The 22,266-nt window shown below is 44.8% G+C and overlaps 1 protein-coding gene across 1 annotated transcript in view; it reads right to left on the bottom strand.

Moving 5' to 3' along the window:
- Positions 1-12,564, bottom strand: part of MPL (MPL proto-oncogene, thrombopoietin receptor) — a 31,263-nt gene extending 18,699 nt beyond the window's left edge. The window contains exons 1-3 of the mRNA XM_030205545.1: positions 12,556-12,564; positions 5,253-5,409; positions 4,724-4,832 (exon numbers count right to left, since the gene is read on the bottom strand). Coding sequence (XP_030061405.1) covers positions 4,724-4,832; positions 5,253-5,409; positions 12,556-12,564 — 275 coding nt within the window. The remainder of the gene's footprint in view (positions 1-4,723; positions 4,833-5,252; positions 5,410-12,555) is intronic.
- Between the last annotated feature and the right edge of the window lie 9,702 nt (positions 12,565-22,266).

Below are 22,266 nucleotides of genomic sequence, written 5' to 3' on the forward strand. Positions count from 1 at the left end.
TTGACCACTAGACTTTCTAGAGGAGGCTCACATTCTCTATATGTACCAGTCCAGCAAAGCCTCAGAACAGAATCCAGCATATTAGCCATAACTAACAGCATCCACCTGCTTGGAGACCCAGATGGGACTCCTCTTGTCCTACTAGGTACATCCGCTGCATTCAACAGTTTTGATCATCTTCTGTTGTAGTGGAAAGAAGACTTTCTTATCAAGGGCTCAGTCCTCAAGTGTTTAAATCATTCTTGATTACAGACATTCTTATGAACGATATATCTTTCAATTCAAAGGATCTTACTTGTGGAACACCCAGTTTTTGGAGCTTTTCACAATCCTTTTTATTATTTAAGTACCCCTAATCTGGGACATTATCTAGTCTTTAAACATTGAATAACACCTATTTGTTGAAGACATTCAGTTGTGTGACAAGGCAGGGCTGACCAACCTTTAGCGATCTCTGATTTCAACAAATATCTTTCGGTATTGGCTCTGTGGCTTGTCATATACAAACATGAGCATTAATTGTTCAAAGTTTGAATTCCTTTAGTTAACCCAACAAGGTTCCTTATTAGGAACCCATGACTCAGTATGCAGTCTGGGAGTGAGACTCAACCATCGCTTCATAGTGAAAAAGTATTAGACAGCAAAATTCGTTATTGGGAGAATCCTAGATGTGATAAATGACTGCTTCTTGGAGAAACTGATCCAGGAACTAACAAGAGAAGGAGCTATTTTAGATCTAGTTCTTAGTGGAATGCAGGACTTGGTACAAGAGGTGTTGAGTCCACTGAGAAACAGTGATCATAACATGATCAAATTTGACTTAATAACTTTACAGTTTCTAAGGAAATCTGTAGTAGCATTTAATTTTTGAAAGGGTAGCTATGATAAAATAAGGAAAATTGTTTTTAAAAAAGCTGAAAGGCTCAGCTGCAAAGGTTAGGACTTTAAATTGGGCATGGCCACTGCTCACTCTTTCAGGCAAGTCTTCTGCATTTGCATTCCTCCTCAGGCTGGCCCATTTCATTCCGTCTTCCTCCCCTTTGGCACTGCTGAGCGTGTTGTGTCGGCAGCCCGTCGTCACCCAAGCAGTCATTCTGATGGTGTTGCTCGGTCCACCACAAGCTGCCAGAGCTGGTCGTTGCACCCTAGGAACTTATCCATGCTGCAGGAGTCGCTCCCATGGACTTCAAAGCTGCTGATGTCTCACCGGGTTTCTCCTGTCATGGTTGACTCCCCGATGTCCGAATAAGTACATAAGTAATGCCATACTGGGAAAAGACCAAGGGTCCATCGAGCCCAGCATCCTGTCCACGACAGCGGCCAATCCAGGCCAAGGGCACCTGGCAAGCTTCCCAAACGTACAAACATTCTATACATGTTATTCCTGGAATTTTGGAGTTTTCCAAGTCCGTTTAGTAGCGGTTTATGGACTTGTCCTTTAGGAAACCGTCCAACCCCTTTTTAAACTCTGCTAAGCTAACCGCCTTCACCACTTTCTCCGGCAACGAATTCCAGAGTTTAATTACACATTGGGTGAAGAAAAATTTTCTCTGATTTGTTTTAAATTTACTACACTGTAGTTTCATCGCATGCCCCCTAGTCCTAGTATTTTTGGAAAGTGTGAACAGATGGTGGGTGAGTACCGTTTTTTCTGTGTGCAGCTATAATGGGTGTCCCATATCTCGGTCAGTGTTTTTTTTTTCCGCCTTGTTTGAAGGTCGGACGGCTTTCGTTCCTCAGTTGGGTTGCTGTGCAAGCCTCCTTTTTGGCTTGGATCACCGGTTAATGGGATTCAGGAGCTCGAGGTGAAACTGCCGTCTTAGTGGCCATCTTCCTTAGTCATGAGTATTAAAATCACCCATTACAAGAAGATTGGGAAATTTGGCTGAGGCATCTGCTAATGTCTGATAGACATGCTCCCAGTCTTCTGCCTTTAACAAAGGGGAGCAGTAGACTAAGAGGTGATGGATTAATGGTTGTGAAGAAATTTCAGCCACAAGAATTTCAGAATAAGTGAAATTGTCAGAAGTAATTTCAGCAACATGAAGTGTAGGGGAGTAAAATAAAGCCAACCCCCCCCCCCCCCCACGAAGTCCTACCCGGGAACAGTTTATTACAGAATACTTCTGAGGCAGACATTGAAAGAGAGAGGCAGCCCAAAAAGATCTAGTTGATTAGAAATCAGAAGATATTTAATGAGAGGGGATTTCAGTTTCACAGAAAGGCAGATTAATAAGGCACAAGATAGAGCCAGGTGAGACAGAATAGAAACAGGAGAAGAAATGGGACAACTGTCTTGAAGAAGGGGGTGGATTCCGTAATTTAACTGGAAGGCAGTGCACCAACCAGCTAGGATTAGGAGAAATGTTTACTGCCATAGATAGTTTCCAAGAAAGACAGAAAAAATGGAGTGAGAGAAAAAGTCCAGAACAGAAAAGAGAACTCAAATTAAACAAGAACCACATCAGGAGATACTAAATTAAAGCCCAACAGAGAACTTATGGATCCAAGATGGCCGCATCTTACTAAGACGCTGTGAGTCTCGGAACCTCCGATTTTACAATGCCGAAACGCCGAGGAAAGCTAGTGACCAGAGCCTCGCCACTAACTCCCTCATTACCTGGATCCATTGAAAGATTTCTGAGACCACAGAGAGACATGCAGGATAGCGGTACGCTGCCAGTAGGGAGAGTCGGCGTTCCGGGAGAATTGACCTCCCCTGGCCTTGAGACCACGCTGAGCCCCGCTATGCGCACCCCGCCTCCCCAGCCGGTTGGAGCGAGTTCCTTTCTCGATGACTCGACAGGGTCTCCCCGTGAGGGTAACATACACCCTGAAGAGCGTCGAGTTGAAGGTTCGATTACATCAGAGAGAGGAATGGAGGGCTTTGAGCCTGGGATACCGCCACAGATTGAGGGGAGAGGGACTGAGCGTCAGGATGAGGTACCGGTGAAGATTTCTGAAAAGTTTGAAATTCCAACGGTGTTAGCAGTCAGAACAAAGGAGGTAACACTTGAAGTTTTATGGGACTTGGTATCTAACCTGGGACAGACTCTTTTGAAACAAGATCATGAGACTATAACTAAAGTAAATGCCTTAGAAAATACCTTACAAGGGACAGAGGAAAAGATTAAAACTATTGAAGATAAATGGGAAAAAATGGATCAAAGAGTTATGAAATTGGACTCGGAACAAATTTTGATGACAAATGACTTGACAAATCTTAGGAGAAAAATGGAAATGTTCGATAATTATACTAAAAACTACAATCTAAGATTTGTCAATTTTCCTAGGATTAAAACTGTTGCTTCTCTGGATATGTTAAAACGATATATGCGGGAAATCTTGAATGTACCAGAGCAAAACTTGCCTCCATTTACCTTAGCATATTATATCCCAGGAAAGGAACCAAGTCAAATGTTGGAAAGTTCATTAGATGTGTCTCGTTTGCTGTTGCCGCGACTTTGGTTGCGACTGTTGCACTATTACCTGACAAGGGTTGGATCTTTCGTCTCTTTTTCCGTAATAAAGATAAACACTTTTTGGGTCTTAAAGTATTATTATTTCCAGATGTCTCTAAGGAGACACGGAGGCGAAGGAAACAATTCTTGCTCCTTAAGCCTGAAGTGTTGCACTTGGGGGGTACCTTTTTCTTAAGATACCCCTGCAAGTGCATAATAAGACTTGCGGAGAAGAAATATGTCTTTACAGAACCAACACATGTATCCGCTCTGATAGCATCGGTGAATAGGGATAAGCGTTGAAATCTAATTGACTCAGCTTAGTAAGAATGTGATATCTTCGTGTTACTATTTTTGGTAATTTACCTTACTACTCCCGTAATTCTTAAATTTTGGATCCCAATTTATGGACTTGAGTATCAATAATTACCTGAATGAAAGTTTTTTCTTTAATAATTTTGTAATATTCTTATTTTGGTGATACTATCTTAATCAAGATGTTTCTTGTAAAATTGATTAAACTGAATAAAGAAAAAAAAAAAAATTAAAGCCCAACAGTTGTGTTACGCTCGCCTTAAGGCAGTTTCACCTGTGTCTAGCATCCCTTAGCATCTGCGTCTGAAACCCCCTTACATCTGCGTCTGAAACCCCCTTACATCTGTGTCTGACACCCCCTTTGCATCTGCGTCTGAAACCCCCTTTGCATCTGCGTCTGAAACCCCCTTAACATCTGCGTCTGAAACCCCCTTTGCATCTGCGTCTGAAACCCCCTTTGCATCTGCGTCTGAAACCCCCTTTGCATCTGCGTCTGACACCCCCTTTGCATCTATGTCCCACACCCTCTTAGAATCTGTCTTTCAGCTCTGTATAAAAGGCATTTGCATATGTAAATGCTGTTGTCAGATTCTATCAAACCTGTTAAAATGAGCTTTATTAATAAGCAGTCGGTGTTCCTACTTCCATATTCTCTGGTATCACTGCCCCTATATTTCCTTGCTTCTAATCCAGCATCAGTATTTGCTGCCACCCCATCACTGTCCTTACGCCTGCTCAATCCTTCCACAGCAGTTCGTTCCGATATGCCCCTGATGTGGCTGTCCAGACCTCGTTCTCTCTCTTACCCTACCTTCCTCAACCTAGGTGTTTCTACACACTCACTCCTAATGTCCTAAGCCAGGCTTTACTCCCTGTGCCCGTCATCTGTCACCCCCTATCTGCCTGTACTTGGTCCTCTGATGCGAATGTGACTTCTAAGGTCTTACATCTGCTTATAGAAGAGTGCGTGCTGTACATCTGGATTTTCTGTGTCCCGTTTCCACTCGCAGATCACCTTCCGCAGGTCAGAGGTGAAACACAACAAACTGATCTTATCTGCAAAAGGTGAAACATAGCTGAATGAGGCAGGAAGAACACCAGAGGGTGTAAGAGGATCCCCAGCATATCACAGTGAGAGGGTGTCTCAGACGTGACATAGTGAGCCAGTAGCACAGTGGGGGGGGGGGGTCTCAGACATGACATATTGGGCCCTGTAGCACAGTGAGAAGGTATCTCAGATGTGACATACTAGACCAGTAGCACAGTGGGGGGTCTCAGGCATGACATATTGGGCCAGTAGCACAGTGGGGGGGGGGGGGGGGGGGGGTCTGAGACATGACATATTGGGCCCAGTGGCTTGGTGTGGGAGTATCTCAGTTATATCAGCACCAGTATAGCACTGGACACTGCAAGAATGAGGACGCGTTCAACAGTCAAATGCTACTTAAGGTATAGATTTCAGAGGCAGTAACTTACCTGAGGACATGGGGGGAACTATGATTACTGTTTCTGACCAGGGTCCCCAGAATCCACTCAGTGATACTTCATTGGGCTTTGAGCGAAGACAGATGTAGTACAGCACCCCTGGTTCTAGGTCACGGAGGGCATAAGCTGTTTGGCTCCCAACGTCTATCTATAGCAATGAAAAAGAAAAAGGATGGTAAATAAGACCGAGAATACTATAATGCCTCTGTATCGCTCCATGGTGCGACCTCACTTTGAGTACTGCGTTCAGTTCTGGTCGCCGTATCTCAAAAAAGATATATCGGAATTAGAAAAGGTTCAAAGAAGAGTGATCAAAATGATAATGGAGATGAAACTCGTTCCAAAAGTACAAAGACTAGGGGACACTCGATGAAGTTACATGGAAATACTTTTAAAACAAATAGGAGGAAATATTTTTTCACTCAACCAATAGTTATTTATTTATTGCATTTTTATCCCACATTATCCTACTACTACTACTACTATTTAACATTTCTAGAGCGCTACAAAGTGTACGCAGCGCTGTACAAACACAGAAGAAAGACAGTCCCTGCTCAAAGAGCTTACAATCTAATAGACAAAAAGTAAAGCATTTAAATTTAAAATATTTAAGCAGTCAAGCACAAGAGAACAGTCACAGAAGGACAGAAGATGTTGAAGGGTGGTCAGTGTGATTAGGTGTAACTCTGGTTGGAGTAGTGGGAGAAGGTGATAGAAGAATAGAAATGGGTGAGGTAAAGTAATGAGTGGGTTGATAGGGAGGTTATATAAGACATGTCACTCTAGGGGTGGGTGGGTAGAGGGTAGAGGCTCAATGTGGCTTACAATACATCATGGATAGTGGCATTTAGAAAAGAGTAGACATTTGGTATTACAGAAGGATTTGGGTTACATGGTGATGGAATACATGATAGTAATAAAACAGAAGGCATTAAATACATTACTGGATGTGTGTGAGAATTTCACATGATTTGGTCTTTGTGGTATATCTTGTCAAAGAAATGGGTTTTTAGTACTTTATGGAAGTTGGTCAGTTCATAGGTCGCTTTCAGGTTACGTGGTAATGTGTTCCAGAACTGCGCGCTCGTATAAGAAAAGGTTGCGTGCATTAATTTGTACTTTAGACCTTTACAGTTGGGGAAATGAAGATTAAGGAATGTGCGAGATGATTTTTTAGCATTCCTGGGTGGTAGGTCTATCAGGTCTGACATGTAGGCTGGGGCATCGCCATGGATGATTTTATGTACGTGATGCGTTCTTTGAGTGGGAGCCAGTGTAGCTTCTCTCGTAGGGGATTTGCGCACTCGTATTTTGATTTCCCAAATATGAGTCTGGCTGCCGTGTTCTGAGCTGTTTGGAGGTTTTTTTTGAGAATTTGCTGTTTGCAGCCAGCGTAGAGTGAGTTGCAGTAATCTAGATGACTGAGTACTAATGATTGTACTAGATTGCGGAAGACAGTCCTCGAGAAGAATGGTCTTATTTTTTTTAATTTCTACATTGAGTGGAACAGGGGCATAGCCAGAAAACAGATTTTGGCTGGGCCTAGGCAACAACTAGGTGGGCACCAAGTGTTCTCCCCCACCCCCACCACCAAAAAAAAATCTCAGCTGGCGGGAAAATGCTTCCATGTGCAGGTACTGGTATCGTGGAGAGTAGCTTTTTCGTTACCATCAGGGGGAATTCTTCAGGTGGCAGCGCTTGGGATCCCCACCAACTACCACTAAATGTGTGCTACTGTTGGGTGGGCCCCGGCCCACCCAGGCCCACCTGTGGTTACGCTACTGGAGTGGAATATCTTTTTGGTTGTGTTTTTCGCATGATTCTCAAGTGTTAGGTGCCGATCGATGGTAACTCCAAGGATTTACAAGGTATCCGAAATTGGTAGGTTTAATTTTGGTGTGTTGATGGTGGTGAATTTGCTCGTGTTATGTTGAGAGGTAAGTACTAGGCATTGGGTTTTTTCTGCATTGAGTTTTAACTGAAAGGCATCTGGATCTCTTTGTTGTAGGATGTAATATCAGCGGTTACCATAGCTGGGTTTAAAAAAGGTTTGGACAAGTTCCTGGAGGAAAAGTCCATAATCTGTTATTGAGATGGACATGGGGGAAGCCACTGCTTGCCCTGGGATTGGTAACATGGAATGTTGCTACTATTTGTGTTTCTGTCAGGTTCTTGCAACCTGGATTGGCCACTGTTGGAAACAGGATACTGGGCTAGATGGACCATTGGTCTGATCCAGTATGTCTATTCTTATGTTCTTATGGTAAGGTTTGCCTCTTTGTGGACAATGCAAAAATCTGCAATAGGGTACACAATCCTGATAGTGTGGAAAACATGAGGAAGAATGGTCTGGAATTCGGCAGCTAAGATTTAATGCTAAAATAGTCCTGCCAGTGGGTGGTGCTATTTCACTATCAGGCAAGCTCTGCAGGACTCCAGGGAACCTGCTTGTCTTACCATTGAAAACACAATATTGAAACACCGCCTCCCACTGGCTGCAATGCAGTTGGAGGACTCCCTCTCAGTTTAGGGGGAACTGAGCCTCTGGGCATCTAAATGTAGGTGCACTGTTACAAAATTACCCTCTAAGTGTTGGTAAATGTTAGTGATTTGTGCAGTGCACCTGCTGTAGATGCTTGCTTTATTTATTTATTTATTTATTTCACTTGTATCCCACATCTTCCCACCTATTTAATGGTGCAAAACCCTTTTGATTTGGAGCAACTTTTGGTAGACTTACCAGCTTATAATCGAAAAAGAAAAATGCCTATATTTCGACCCAAATCGGGAGATGGGCATTTTTCTCGCAAAGGCGCCCAAATCGGTATAACCGAAAGCCGATTTTGGGCGTTTCCAACTGCACTCCGTCGCGGAAACGAATAAAGTTGCTGGGGGCATGGTGGAGGCGGGACTGGGGCGTGGTTATCAGCTGAGGAGAGATGGGCGTCTTTAGCTGATAATCGAAAAAAAAAGGCGTTTTGACCGCGATTTTGGGTCACTTTTTTTGGACCCTTTTTTCTCACGAACAAGTCCCAAAAAAGTGCCCCAACTGCCCAGATGACCACTGGAGGGAATCGAGGATGACCTCCATGGACTCCCCCAGTGGTCACTAACCCCCTCCCAACAAAAAAAAAAACCCCACTTTAAAAACTTTTTTTCCAGCCTGTATGCCAGCCTCAAATGCCGTACCCACCTCCATGACAGCAGAATGTGTTTGATCCTGTCACAGCCTTTCCCTGGGTCAGATGTGGCTCTCGGGTGCACTACAGGGTCACATCAGCATTGCATTGTGGTGGGTGTAGGGTATTGGGCTCTGTGATTTCATTAGCTTGTGCTACAGTCTCACGATGTTGGTAGTTGGTAGGCTCTTCTCCCATGGTGCTTTTCCCCCTGCCTACTGGGTCAGAGTGTGCCCTGTTGTGTTTCCTGTTGTAGTCCATGCTGTAGTGGCCGTTTTTGTAAGCCAGTTTACTTCCCTTTCCTGTGTTAGCCATGTTACAGAACTTAGTTCTTACCTTGAATGTGGCTGAAAGAGGGCATTGTACAACATTCTGCCAGCTCTGACCTACTGCTCATCTCAGTACCAGGGAGACTTGTTGCCAGTGGGGCACAACCTCTGATCTGCAGTTAACTGTGAGTAAACGCGGTTATTCCAATAAAGGACGTTTTCGGAGAGATTAGTCTTCAGGTGTCAACTGGTGTGCCAATGTTATACAGCAGCAACAAGTCCTAGAGGCCTGCGTGTATGCAGGTCCCTGGAGCACTTTTAGTGGGTACCGCAGTGCACTTCAGCCAGGTGGCCCCAGGCCCATCCCCTCCCTCCCACCTGTAACACTTGTGCTGGTAAATGGGAGGCCTCCAAAACCCACTGTACCCACATGTAGGTGCCCCCTTTCACCCTTAAGAGCTATGGTAGTGTTGTACATTTGTGGGTTTTGGGGGAGGGGGGTTGGGAGCTCAGCACCCATGGCAAGGGAGCTATGCATGTGGGAGCTTTTTCTGAAGTCCACCGCACTGACCTAGGGTGCCCAGTTGGTGTCCTGGCATATCAGGGGGGCCAGTGTACTACCAATCCTGGCCCCTCCCACGACCAAATGGCTCGGATTAGGACGTTTTTGAGCTGGGCGTTTTTAGTTTCCATTATCGCTAAAAAAAACAAACGCCCAGCTCAAAAACGTCCATTTTTCCGAAAATACGGTTCGGCTCGCCCCTTCACGGACCCGTTCTCGGAGATAAACGCCCATGGAGATAGGCGTTTGCGTTCGATTATGCCCCTCTTAATGATTAACTGTGTTTTGGGAGACTAGAATAAAGCTGAATTTCTGTTTTCTTTTTCTCTCCAAGTATTGATAAAATTCAGAGTTCTTTCTAGATGCCTGGATGAGGCTAGGTTTGGGTTCACCAGATTTTATTTATTTTGTACTATCTACAGCAGTAGTTGTCTTTTTATTTTGTTTTATTTTTAAAGATTTTGGGATCAAAAATTGAACTAAGAAGCACTGTGGGAAAGAGCAAAGTTTATGTTAGCATGTTAATTTTGGTATAAAACCTTTCAAATGAAACTAAAATAAAGAAGCTGTAACAGGCTGACCTTTACGTTTTTTCTTTCCCTGGAATATTTTGCAAGTAAATGGTAAAATTTTTCGTATGTACGAAATGGAAACTTTTACTCCTAGAAAACTGAAAATAACTGCGACCACAGAAAATGCTGTGTGATAACAGTAGACCATGTGCATGCTGATTTCTTTTAAGTTAGGGCTTTCAGAATTCGGCTGGAATTGAAATACAGAAAAGATTTGAAGGGCCAGGCGATGTCCAGAGCATTAGGGCTATCTGAAATGTTTCTGGTTTTGTTAATGGATGTATTTGTGAGTGGTAAATGTCATGCTTCACAATTAAACGTAGACTACTGCAACGGAATGTATGCGGGATGCAAAGAACAAACCTTAAAGAAACTTCAGACCGCTCAAAACACGGCAGCTAGGCTTATATTTGGCAAATTGCGATTTGAAAGCGCAAAACCCCTCCATAAAAAACTACACTGGCTCCCAATCAAAAAACTCATTGCTTTCAAAATCTGCACCCTGGTCTACAAAATTATCTACGGTGAAGCCCCAGGATACATGACAGACTTGATCAACTTACCAACTAGGAACACATCTGAATCAGCACAAACCTATCTAAATCTGCACTACCCAAGCTGCAACGGTCTTAAATACAAATCAACTTACGCATCCTGTTTCTCCTACTTAAGCACACAATTGTGGAACGCTCTACCAAAAGCCTTGAAGACGACGTACGACCATCTAAACTTCCGAAAAACACTAAAAACCAACCTGTTTAAAAAGGCATACCCTACTGATCCACTTAATTGCCTGATCTCCACAACACAACAAACTAAAGAACATAACGGACATGACACAATTCTTCCGTTGTACGATTCCTTAATGTGCCTATGCCACATGAACTTTCTTACCACAACATCACTGTGTATTTGTTCACACCGGAGTCTGCAAATGCCTCTCCGGTACTATGTAAGCCACATTGAGCCTACAAATAGGTGGGAAAATGTGGGATACAAATGTAACAAATAAATAAATAAAATAAATGCAGAGTCATGCATTTGAGCTGTAAAACACGAGGGAACGGTACATTTTAGGAGGTGAAGAACTTTTGGGCATTAAAGAAGAGTGGGACTTGGATGCGATCTTTTTGTAGATCTTTCTTTAATTTAATTTTTTATTCCATGAGCAGATTCAGTTTGATGTTTAGCATAATATGACGTCAGACCCTGTTTGATTGGTGTGTGGATATAGGGTGCCATCAGAGACATGCTGACTTCAACAGGGCAAGAAAATAGCGACAGTCAGTTAAAGGTCAGTATGGAGGTCGCCAGTTTCTGATAAGAAACTATCATAATTTGGAAGAGAGAAATACGTTTTTGAATTGTGTCCTTTCACTTTGTAGCACTGCATCCCTGAAGAAGCCTGAGGGTTAAACGGGCCCCGTTGGAAACAGATAAGTGCCCTACATACAAGTTCCTGATTTTAAATATGTTCACATGATTATAAGTTAAATTTATAATAAAAGTTTTGAAAGGGTTTTTGGCCAAAAATCGATTGAAGTTCAGTGGATACAGCCCACAAAGAGCTGTAACTGAGCGTTTCACGGTCCGGTTCGTAGGGTGCTGTATTACCATGGACTTCTGAGTTCCCTTTCTTTCTCTCTTTCTTTGTAAGGTTATTTAACAATAATACACTAGTTAGTTTGGTTTTAGGTTGAGTATCCACCTGGGTTTGATGGTTTGATCTTCTTACTTATGGATTGTAGAATCAACTTGGTTTAAAGCAGTGCGTTTTTTCTACTGAAAAAGGTGCCGGTACTCAAATGCCAGGGCCACCCTTTGGGATGGGGTGATCACTGAGGGACCCACCCTATAATAGCCAGGCCCTCTGCAACCAGTCACAGTATCTATGACAAGGCTGAATTGGTGTGTAGAGCTTGAACTCTTTCATTAAAACTTGGGGTCCATGGGTCAATTATAGCAGACAATGGAAAAGGTGCCAGTACTCAGTACCCCCAAGTACCCCCACAAAAAAAGCCCTGGTTTAAAGTATTTGTGACCAAACAGGTAGAAATGGCAATGGCGAAAGTTAGAAGGATTCTCGGGTGCATAGGGACAGGAATGGCCAGTAGGAAAAAGGAGGTGATGATGCCCCTGTGTAAGACTCTGTTGAGACCCAGTGGCGTTCCTAGGGGGGCTGGCACCCGGGGCGGATCGCCGATTCACCCCGCCCCCCCGGGTGCAGCGCCCCCCCCATGATGCAGCGCGGACCCCCCCCCCGGTGAAAGGACACCCCGGCGAAGGACCCCCCCGCCGGGTGCATGCCGCCGGGGGGGGGGGGTGCCGCGTGCGCCTGTCCTCCGTTGTTCCATGCTTCTTCTCCGGGGCAGAGAAGAAGCATGGAACAACGGAGGGCAGACGTGCGCGGCCCCCCCCCCCGGCGGCGTGCACCCGGGGCGGACCGCCCCCACCGCCCCCCCCTAGGAACGCCACTGGTGAGACCTCTTTTATAATATTCTGTACAGTTCTGGAGACCAAACCTTAAAAAAGATAGAAACAGGATGGAGTCGGACCCAGTGGCATAGCTATGTGGGGTCATGGGCCTCCCCAAATTTCCTCTGGGCCCCTGGTTTTACAGGTGGGGGTTCCCATCCCCTGCCAGCTTGAAGCCTTTTCTAGAGCCGGTCTCTGCCCCACCGCATTGCCTGCCATGCTCTGTCTTCCACTCACGTCCAGCATGCTCCTTTTAGTGAAATTGAGAATGCAGGACCTGAGGGGAAGAGACAGCAGGGCAGGCAATGTCGCGGCACCGAAGACTGGTGCTGGACAAAGCTACAGCTGGCTGGGGTTGGCGACCCCTGCCAACCAAGATATTTGCTGCAGCAGAGCGGTGGGGCGGTAACAAGGTGGCTAACCAAAATGTGCCCCCCCCCCACTTCAGGCTCTGGCCCTCTCCCACTGTGAGGTCTGGCTATGCCCCTGTTCGGACCCGAGGGCGGCTACTAAAATGGTGAATGGTTTATTGGCTGTGTAGTTATGTGCAACACTAATCCACCTCCAGTGGAATTCATAATATAAGTTGTCACATTTCACCTTTATTTGATATATTACAAATAATTAAAAACAATCTATGCAGTTTATAAAGTGTAAGAAATAGGAGGGGAAAGAAAGGAAGAACATGTCATAAAGGAACAAGTTAGAGGAGGTAAATTTAGAGCAATATTAATAGTAATATAGGGATAAAGTGGGGGACGGGAGTGAAAGACATGACGTAGGTGGAGCTGCTTCAGCAGGACGACTGTGGCCACAATGAACTTGAAAATAACATCAAGGCCACTTTTGGATGTGACAGTGGCTCATCCATCTTTCCTTTTGCTTTCCCTTTCATCTGATTGATTTGTGTGAATGCCCCTGTATAAGACGTTGGTGAGGCCCCACCTGGAGTATTGTGTTCAGTTTTGGAGGCCGTATCTTGCGAAGGATGTTAAAAAAATGGAAACGGTGCAAAGAAAAGCTACGAGGATGGTATGGGATTTGCGTTCCAAGACGTATGAAGAGAGACTTGCTGACCTGAACATGTATACCCTGGAGGAAAGGAGGAACAGGGGTGATATGACACAGACGTTCAAATATTTGAAAGGTATTAATCCGCAAACAAATCTTTTCCGGAGATGGGAAGGCGGTAGAACGAGAGGACATGAAATGAGATTGAAGGGGGGCAGACTCAGGAAAGATGTCAGGAAGTATTTTTTCATGGAGAGGGTGGTGGACGCTTGGAATGCCCTCCCGCGGGAGGTGGTTGAGATGAAAACGGTAATGGAGTTCAAACATGCGTGGGATATGCATAAAGGAATCCTGTGCAGAAGGAATGGATCCTTAGGAGCTTAGCCGAGATTGGGTGGCGGAGCAGTTGGGGGGAAGAGGGGGTGGTGGTTGGGAGGGGAGGATAGGGGAGGGCAGACTTATACGGTCTGTACCAGAGCCGGTGATGGGAGGCGGGACTGGTGGTTGGGAGGCGGGAAATACTGCTGGGCAGACTTATATGGTCTGTGCCCTGAAAAGGACAGGTACAAATTCAAGGTAAGGTATACACATATGAGTTTGTCTTGGGCAGACTGGATGGACCATGCAGGTCTTTTTCTGCCGTCATCTACTATGTTACTATGAATGGAATTTTGAAATCTGTAGATCTCTTTTCTCAACAAGCTTTTGTATTTTTTAGATTGTAAACTGTATTGATCTGCAAGTTAGCAAAGGCCCTACAGCAAGTGTGAATAAAGCCAACAAATTGATCCGATTTCTTCTAGATCTTTCCAGGGTTAACCAGTGTCTCTATTAAGTCTACCTGACTAATAACGTTTCTGCGTAATCCTGTTTTGCATTCCCCGTTTTTAGTTGCATTAACCACATCATCCACTACCTACTACTAATCATTTCTATAGCACCTACTAGACCTCCGCAGTGCTGTACACATTATATACAGGTTCTTTCTCTGTCCTGGGGCAATGGAGGGTTAAGTGACTTGCCCAAGGTCACAAGGAGCTGCAGTGGGAATCGAACCCAGTTCCCCAGGATCAAAGTCCACTGCGCTAACCACTAGGCCACTCCTACAGCAGAAACAGATTCTACTGTATAGAACAAAAAACGTTCTTCAATTTGTCTTCAGTCTGCTGGTTGTTACCTTCACGCCTGTCCTTTTGTTTTAATGTTGTTTTTAAGGTTAAACCATTGTTCCTTATTTAAACCTTTCCATCCCACTCGTGATTGTATAACCCTGTTTAGTCTGCTCATAAGGAGAGTCTTCAAACTGCACAGAGTACTTGAGGGAGAAGAACTCTGCATCTGTAATGGCAGCATCACAATATTCTCCATTTTTCTCATCCCTAATATTCTATTTGCTTTTTTAGACATGAATGACCCCTCCCCCTTTGAGTGAAGGTAGCAAGTGACATGCAGAACCCCTTCCCCCTCTGAGTGAAGGTAGCAAGTCACATGCATAACCCCTTCACCCTCTGAGTGAAGGTAGCAAGTGACATGCATAACCCCTTCCCCCTCTGAGTGAAGGTAGCAAGTGACATGCATAACCCCTTCCCCCTCTGAGTGAAGGTAGCAAGTGACATGCATAACCCCCTTCTCCCTTTGAGTGAAGGTAGCAAGTGACATGCATAACCCCTTCCCCCTATGAGTGAAGGTAGCAAGTGACATGCATAACCCCCGTCTCCCTTTGAGTGAAGGTAGCAAGTGACATGCATAACCCCTTCCCCCTATGAGTGAAGGTAGCAAGTGATATGCATAACCCCTTCCCCCTCTGAGTGAAGGTAGCAAGTGACATGCATAACCCCCTTCTCCCTTTGAGTGAAGGTAGCAAGTGACATGCATAACCCCTTCCCCCTATGAGTGAAGGTAGCAAGTGACATGCATAACCCCCGTCTCCCTTTGAGTGAAGGTAGCAAGTGACATGCATAACCCCTTCCCCCTATGAGTGAAGGTAGCAAGTGACATGCATAACCCCTTCCCCCTATGAGTGAAGGTAGCAAGTGACATGCATAACCCCCTTCTCCCTTTGAGTGAAGGTAGCAAGTGACATGCATAACCCCTTCCCCCTATGAGTGAAGGTAGCAAGTGACATGCATAACCCCTTCCCCCTCTGAGTGAAGGTAGCAAGTGACATGCATAACCCCTTCCCCCTATGAGTGAAGGTAGCAAGTGACATGCATAACCCCCGTCTCCCTTTGAGTGAAGGTAGCAAGTGACATGCATAACCCCTTCCCCCTATGAGTGAAGGTAGCAAGTGACATGCATAACCCCTTCCCCCTATGAGTGAAGGTAGCAAGTGACATGCATAACCCCCTTCTCCCTTTGAGTGAAGGTAGCAAGTGACATGCATAACCCCTTCCCCCTATGAGTGAAGGTAGCAAGTGACATGCATAACCCCTTCCCCCTCTGAGTGAAGGTAGCAAGTGACATGCATAACCCCTTCCCCCTATGAGTGAAGGTAGCAAGTGACATGCATAACCCCCGTCTCCCTTTGAGTGAAGGTAGCAAGTGACATGCATAACCCCTTCCCCCTATGAGTGAAGGTAGCAAGTGACATGCATAACCCCTTCCCCCTATGAGTGAAGGTAGCAAGTGACATGCATAACCCCCTTCTCCCTTTGAGTGAAGGTAGCAAGTGACATGCATAACCCCTTCCCCCTATGAGTGAAGGTAGCAAGTGACATGCATAACCCCTTCCCCCTATGAGTGAAGGTAGCAAGTGACATGCATAACCCCCGTCTCCCTTTGAGTGAAGGTAGCAAGTGACATGCATAACCCCTTCCCCCTATGAGTGAAGGTAGCAAGTGATATGCATAACCCCTTCCCCCTCTGAGTGAAGGTAGCAAGTGACATGCATAACCCCCTTCTCCCTTTGAGTGAAGGTAGCAAGTGACATGCATAACCCCCTTCCCCCTTTGAGTGAAGGTAGCAAGTGACATGCATAACCCCCGTCTCCCTTTGAGTGAAGGTAGCAAGTGACATGCATAACCCCTTCCCCCTATGAGTGAAGGTAGCAAGTGACATGCATAACCCCTTCCCCCTATGAGTGAAGGTAGCAAGTGACATGCATAACCCCCTTCTCCCTTTGAGTGAAGGTAGCAAGTGACATGCATAACCCCTTCCCCCTCTGAGTGAAGGTAGCAAGTGACATGCATAACCCCCGTCTCCCTTTGAGTGAAGGTAGCAAGTGACATGCATAACCCCTTCCCCCTATGAGTGAAGGTAGCAAGTGACATGCATAACCCCTTCCCCCTATGAGTGAAGGTAGCAAGTGACATGCATAACCCCCGTCTCCCTTTGAGTGAAGGTAGCAAGTGACATGCATAACCCCTTCCCCCTATGAGTGAAGGTAGCAAGTGACATGCATAACCCCTTCCCCCTCTGAGTGAAGGTAGTAAGTGACATGCATAACACCTTCCCCCTTTGAGTGAAGGTAGCAAGTAACATGCATAACCCCTTCCCCCTATGAGTGAAGGTAGCAAGTGACATGCATAACCCCTTCCCCCTCTGATGAAGGTAGCAAGTGACATGCATAACCCCTTCCCCCTCTGAGTGAAGGTAGCAAGTGACATGCATAACCCTTTCCCCCTATAAGTGAAGGTAGCGTGACATGCATAACCCCTTCCCCCTCTGAGTGAAGGTAGCAAGTGACATGCATAACCCCTTCCCCCTATGAGTGAAGGTAGCAAGTGACATGCATAACCCCTTCCCCCTCTGAGTGAAGGTAGCAAGTGACATGCATAACCCCTTCCCCCTCTGAGTGAAGGTAGCAAGTGACATGCATAACCCCTTCCCCCTATGAGTGAAGGTAGCAAGTGACATGCATAACCCCCTTCTCCCTTTGAGTGAAGGTAGCAAGTGACATGCATAACCCCTTCCCCCTATGAGTGAAGGTAGCAAGTGATATGCATAACCCCTTCCCCCTCTGAGTGAAGGTAGCAAGTGACATGCATAACCCCCATCTCCCTTTGAGTGAAGGTAGCAAGTGACATGCATAACCCCTTCCCCCTATGAGTGAAGGTAGCAAGTGACATGCATAACCCCTTCCCCCTATGAGTGAAGGTAGCAAGTGACATGCATAACCCCCGTCTCCCTTTGAGTGAAGGTAGCAAGTGACATGCATAACCCCTTCCCCCTATGAGTGAAGGTAGCAAGTGACATGCATAACCCCTTCCCCCTCTGAGTGAAGGTAGTAAGTGACATGCATAACACCTTCCCCCTTTGAGTGAAGGTAGCAAGTGACATGCATAACCCCTTCCCCCTATGAGTGAAGGTAGCAAGTGACATGCATAACCCCCGTCTCCCTTTGAGTGAAGGTAGCAAGTGACATGCATAACCCCTTCCCCCTATGAGTGAAGGTAGCAAGTGACATGCATAACCCCTTCCCCCTCTGAGTGAAGGTAGTAAGTGACATGCATAACACCTTCCCCCTTTGAGTGAAGGTAGCAAGTGACATGCATAACCCCTTCCCCCTCTGATGAAGGTAGCAAGTGACATGCATAACCCCTTCCCCCTCTGAGTGAAGGTAGCAAGTGACATGCATAACCCTTTCCCCCTATAAGTGAAGGTAGCGTGACATGCATAACCCCTTCCCCCTCTGAGTGAAGGTAGCAAGTGACATGCATAACCCCTTCCCCCTATGAGTGAAGGTAGCAAGTGACATGCATAACCCCTTCCCCCTCTGAGTGAAGGTAGCAAGTGACATGCATAACCCCTTCCCCCTCTGAGTGAAGGTAGCAAGTGACATGCATAACCCTCCTATGAGTGAAGGTAGCAAGTGACATGCATAACCCCCTTCCCTTCTAAATAAAGTTAGTGGGTGATATGCATGGCTCCTTCCCTCTCTGACTGAAGTTAGCACCCCAATTCCTGGCACAATTAATCAAGTGAGGTTCATAGGTCCTTTTTGGAAATGACTCCATTGAGTGATTTTCTCTTTAATGGCTTATGTCATACCTTGCACTGTATTGTTTCAACATCTTTGTTCACACCATACAGAGTTTCTGCAAGGCACTGATGAGTAAATACAAACCTCCTGATATGGAAGACTGATCCCAGAATCTGGTCTGGAACTGACAGTGTGCAGGTGGAAAGATAGATACAGGATTGCACTTGGCAGAGGAGGTAGAATGGACTATTAGATTGTGAGGACAGACAGGAAGATAAAGCAAGCTCACAAAACAGTCAAAATCTTTCAAAAGCTGTGCATATTCCAGTGGGAATTTACCTTTTTCTGTGCATCTTTGGACTCTTCTGGAAAATACAAAATCTGGTATATAAGGAACTCCTCAAACTCAGGACTTGGGGCCGTCCAGCTAATTTGAACGTGACCATCTTCCTCCATCCAGAAAGCCGTAACATTCTTGGGGGGATCAAACAAGCCTATAAAATAACAAACAGAGAAGTCCCAGAACAGCCTAAATTACAGCCATCTCTCTTCTCCTGAGAGAACTTGACACACATCGAGAGGCTCCCCAAAAGAGCCTAAAATACAATCAATCCCTGCGAATACTGAGAATACAACCCAAATCTATTCCCTGAGGCAGCCTGAATCAACTTAATTGTTTATCAAATTTTATTTGGTCTTTTACCTGACTATATGCAATACTTGTTAGAATTACCTTTATGTAACGCTCATCCGACATTGAGAGACTATCTTCTCCATTTTCCGTGTTGTAAAAATCTTGGTTACAGATCTATTCATGATGCAAGTGTCACATACCAAGCTACTGGAAATGGTATTCCCCTACCAAAGCCACTCAGATATGTTTCTGACTACTTGAAATTTTGTAAATTGTTGAAAGCATTTTTATTTAGTGAATTCCTCACCACTGTTGGTGTTTGTTATTCTTTTAGTTAATTTGTTATTTCAAAATGAGTCATTCAAAGTCGTTAACTCGTGACAGGATTGTGAAAAATTACAGAAGGACCTTACGAGATTGGGAGACTGGGCGGCTATATGGCAGATGACGTTTAATGTGAGCAAGTGCAAGGTGATGCCTGTGGGAAAAAAGAACCCAAATTATAGCTACATCATGCAAGGTTCTACGTTAGGAGTTACGGACCAAGAAAGGGATCTGGGTGTCGTCGTCGATAGTACACTGAAACCTTCTGCTCAGTGTGCTGCTGCGGCTAGGAAAGTGAATAGAATGTTGGGTATTATTAGGAAAGGTATGGAAAACAGGTGTGAGGATGTTATAATGCCGTTGTATCGCTCCATGGTGCGACCGCACCTTGAGTATTGTGTTCAATTCTGGTCGCCGCATCTCAAGAAAGATATAGTTGAATTGGAAAAGGTGCAGTGAAGGGCAACTAAAATGATAGCGGGGATGGGACAACTTCCCTATGAAGAAAGACTAAGGAGGCTAGGGCTTTTCAGCTTGGAGAAGAGACGGCTGAGGGGAGACATGATAGAGGTATATAAAATAATGAGTGGAGTGGAACAGGTGGATGTGAAGCGTCTGTTCACGCTTTCCAAAAATACTAGGACTAGGGGGCATGCGATGAAACTACAGTGTAGTAAATTTAAAACAAATCGGAGAAAATATTTCTTCACCCAATGCGTAATTAAACTCTGGAATTTGTTGCAGGAGAATGTGGTGAAGGTGGATAGCTTGGCAGAGTTTAAAAAGGGGTTAGACAGTTTCCTAAAGGACAAGTCCATAAACCGCTACTAAATGGACTTGGGAAAAATCCACAATTCCAGGAATAACATGTATAGAATGTTTGTACGTTTGGGAAGCTCGCCAGGTGCTCTTGGCCTGGATTGGCCGCTGTCGTGGACAGGATGCTGGGCTCAGTGGACCCTTGGTCTTTTCCTAGTGTGGCATTACTTATGTACTTACTGCTTGGATGTTTTTACCTATTACTGTTCTGTATTTTTATTGTGATTCTCTTATTATTGCTTTAAAAGTTTGATATAAGCCACACTGAACCTGAACTTGCTTGGGATAAGGTAGGGTAGAAATGCCATAAATAAATATTCAAGCAATGTCTTTTCTGAAATCTGTTATGATTGATGGTTTTCAGATTTATTTTCTTCACAAAATTAGTTCTTTAAGAGTTATGCTAGATTCAGCACTTACAGTGCAAGACCAGGTGAAAAAGTTAATTGAAACCATTTTTTCCAAACCAAAAACAACAAGGTGGTTGAAAGATTTTTTAACTATTAGGAATTTTATGGTTGTCCAAAGAATTGTGATTCCTTACTCTGAGACTGTAAAAGTTGACTTTCTGGGATTTTGAAAAATATCTCAAGACATTTTTATTTCAACAAGTGTTTGACCAAAGTTTGAATGAATTTATTTAGTAGAGCTTATTTTGAAATGATTCTCTTACGATAAATAATTTGATGATTTGAAAATGGTAATGGGTTGGCACTAACCTCAATGTCTCCCTCTGATGCTATTTTGGAAGCAGGGGTAGGGTACTCGCTATCCCCCCCCCCCCTTTTACAAAGCCATGCTAGTGACACAGCCCTTTCGAAGTGTGTTGGCATTACTGCGTGGCTTTGTGAAAGGGGGAGGGGTGTATGCTTTATATTGTTTTTGTTTTAATTGATCTTATGTATACATGTAATTAATTTGTTTTTGGTTTTGTTTTTTGTTATTTTAATATATATGTTACTTGTGTCTACAATTTTGTAGATAGTGAGGAATATAAACTTTAATAAATAAATAACTAAATAAAATATATCTAGAATTAACCCCTGAGAGATACTGAATGACACAGGAGGCTAGGGCTATTCAGCTTGGAGAAGAGACGGCTGAGGGGAGACATGACAGAGGTATATAAAATAATGAGCGGAGTGGAACAGGTGGATGTGAAGCGTCTGTTCACGCTTTCCAAAAATACTAGGACTAGGGGGCATGCGATGAAACTACAGTGTAGTAAATTTAAAACAAATCGGAGAGGGGGGTCACGTGATGCTCTGAACGGAGAGGACGTGATTCTGTGCTCTCTGAGGCCCCTGCTCATTCAAAGCAATTATTAACCCGTAAACTTGCAAGAAGACGATTTAAAACCATCTTACCTGAAAGGGAAGATTACATGGAAAAATATCTGGGCACGCCAGCTACAAATATGGCTAGCAGAAGCGCTAAAAAAGAAAAAGAAAAAGCGAAGGCGGTGAGCGCTGTGGGAGAAGGCCCGGCGCAAAATGGCAGCGTGCAGTTCACAGAAGAACAACTAAGGCAGCTAACAGAGGCGGTCGGAGCAGCGCTGGCGTCGAAGTTCGACAAACTAAGCGAGCGGAGTGCGGAATTTGAAGCGCTGCTCACAGATACAGTCAGAAGAACAACTGAACTAGAGGCAAGAGTATCTGCAGCGGAAGATGAGATCGGCCCCGCCACGCGGCAAGTAAGCGTGCTCGAAGCTAAAGTAGAGGCGCTAACGGCAAAGCTAGATGATATCGAAAACAGATCGCGGCGTGGCAATCTCAGGTTGGTGGGACTGCCCGAATCTGTCAGCGATCGGGTGCTTGCCTCTGTGTTGGAAACTTGGCTGGCAGCTGAATTCGCGCTATCGGATCATGCGGGGAAAGTTTGTCTAGAGAGAGCGCACCGCATAGGACGATTTCAAGATGGAAGACGGACACCCCGCACAGTAATTATTAAGGTGCATAATTACGTGCACAAAACAGAAATTCTGCGAGGATACAGATTAAAACGAAATGAAGTTCGCTATGATGGACATCAGATCAGAATATTCCAAGACTACTCAGCCGCATTGCAGGAGAAGAGGAAAAAATTTACACCTATATGTCAGCAACTCCATGACCACCATGTTCCATTCATGCTATTGTACCCGGCACTGCTGAAGATTAAAATGAATGGAGCATGGAAGCAGTTTGACAATGTTTCTACAGCACAACAATGTGTACAAGAAATAAAGGAGAACAGACAA

This window comes from Microcaecilia unicolor, chromosome 6 (assembly GCF_901765095.1).
Source record: "Microcaecilia unicolor chromosome 6, aMicUni1.1, whole genome shotgun sequence".
In the NCBI taxonomy this organism is placed as follows: domain Eukaryota; kingdom Metazoa; phylum Chordata; class Amphibia; order Gymnophiona; family Siphonopidae; genus Microcaecilia; species Microcaecilia unicolor.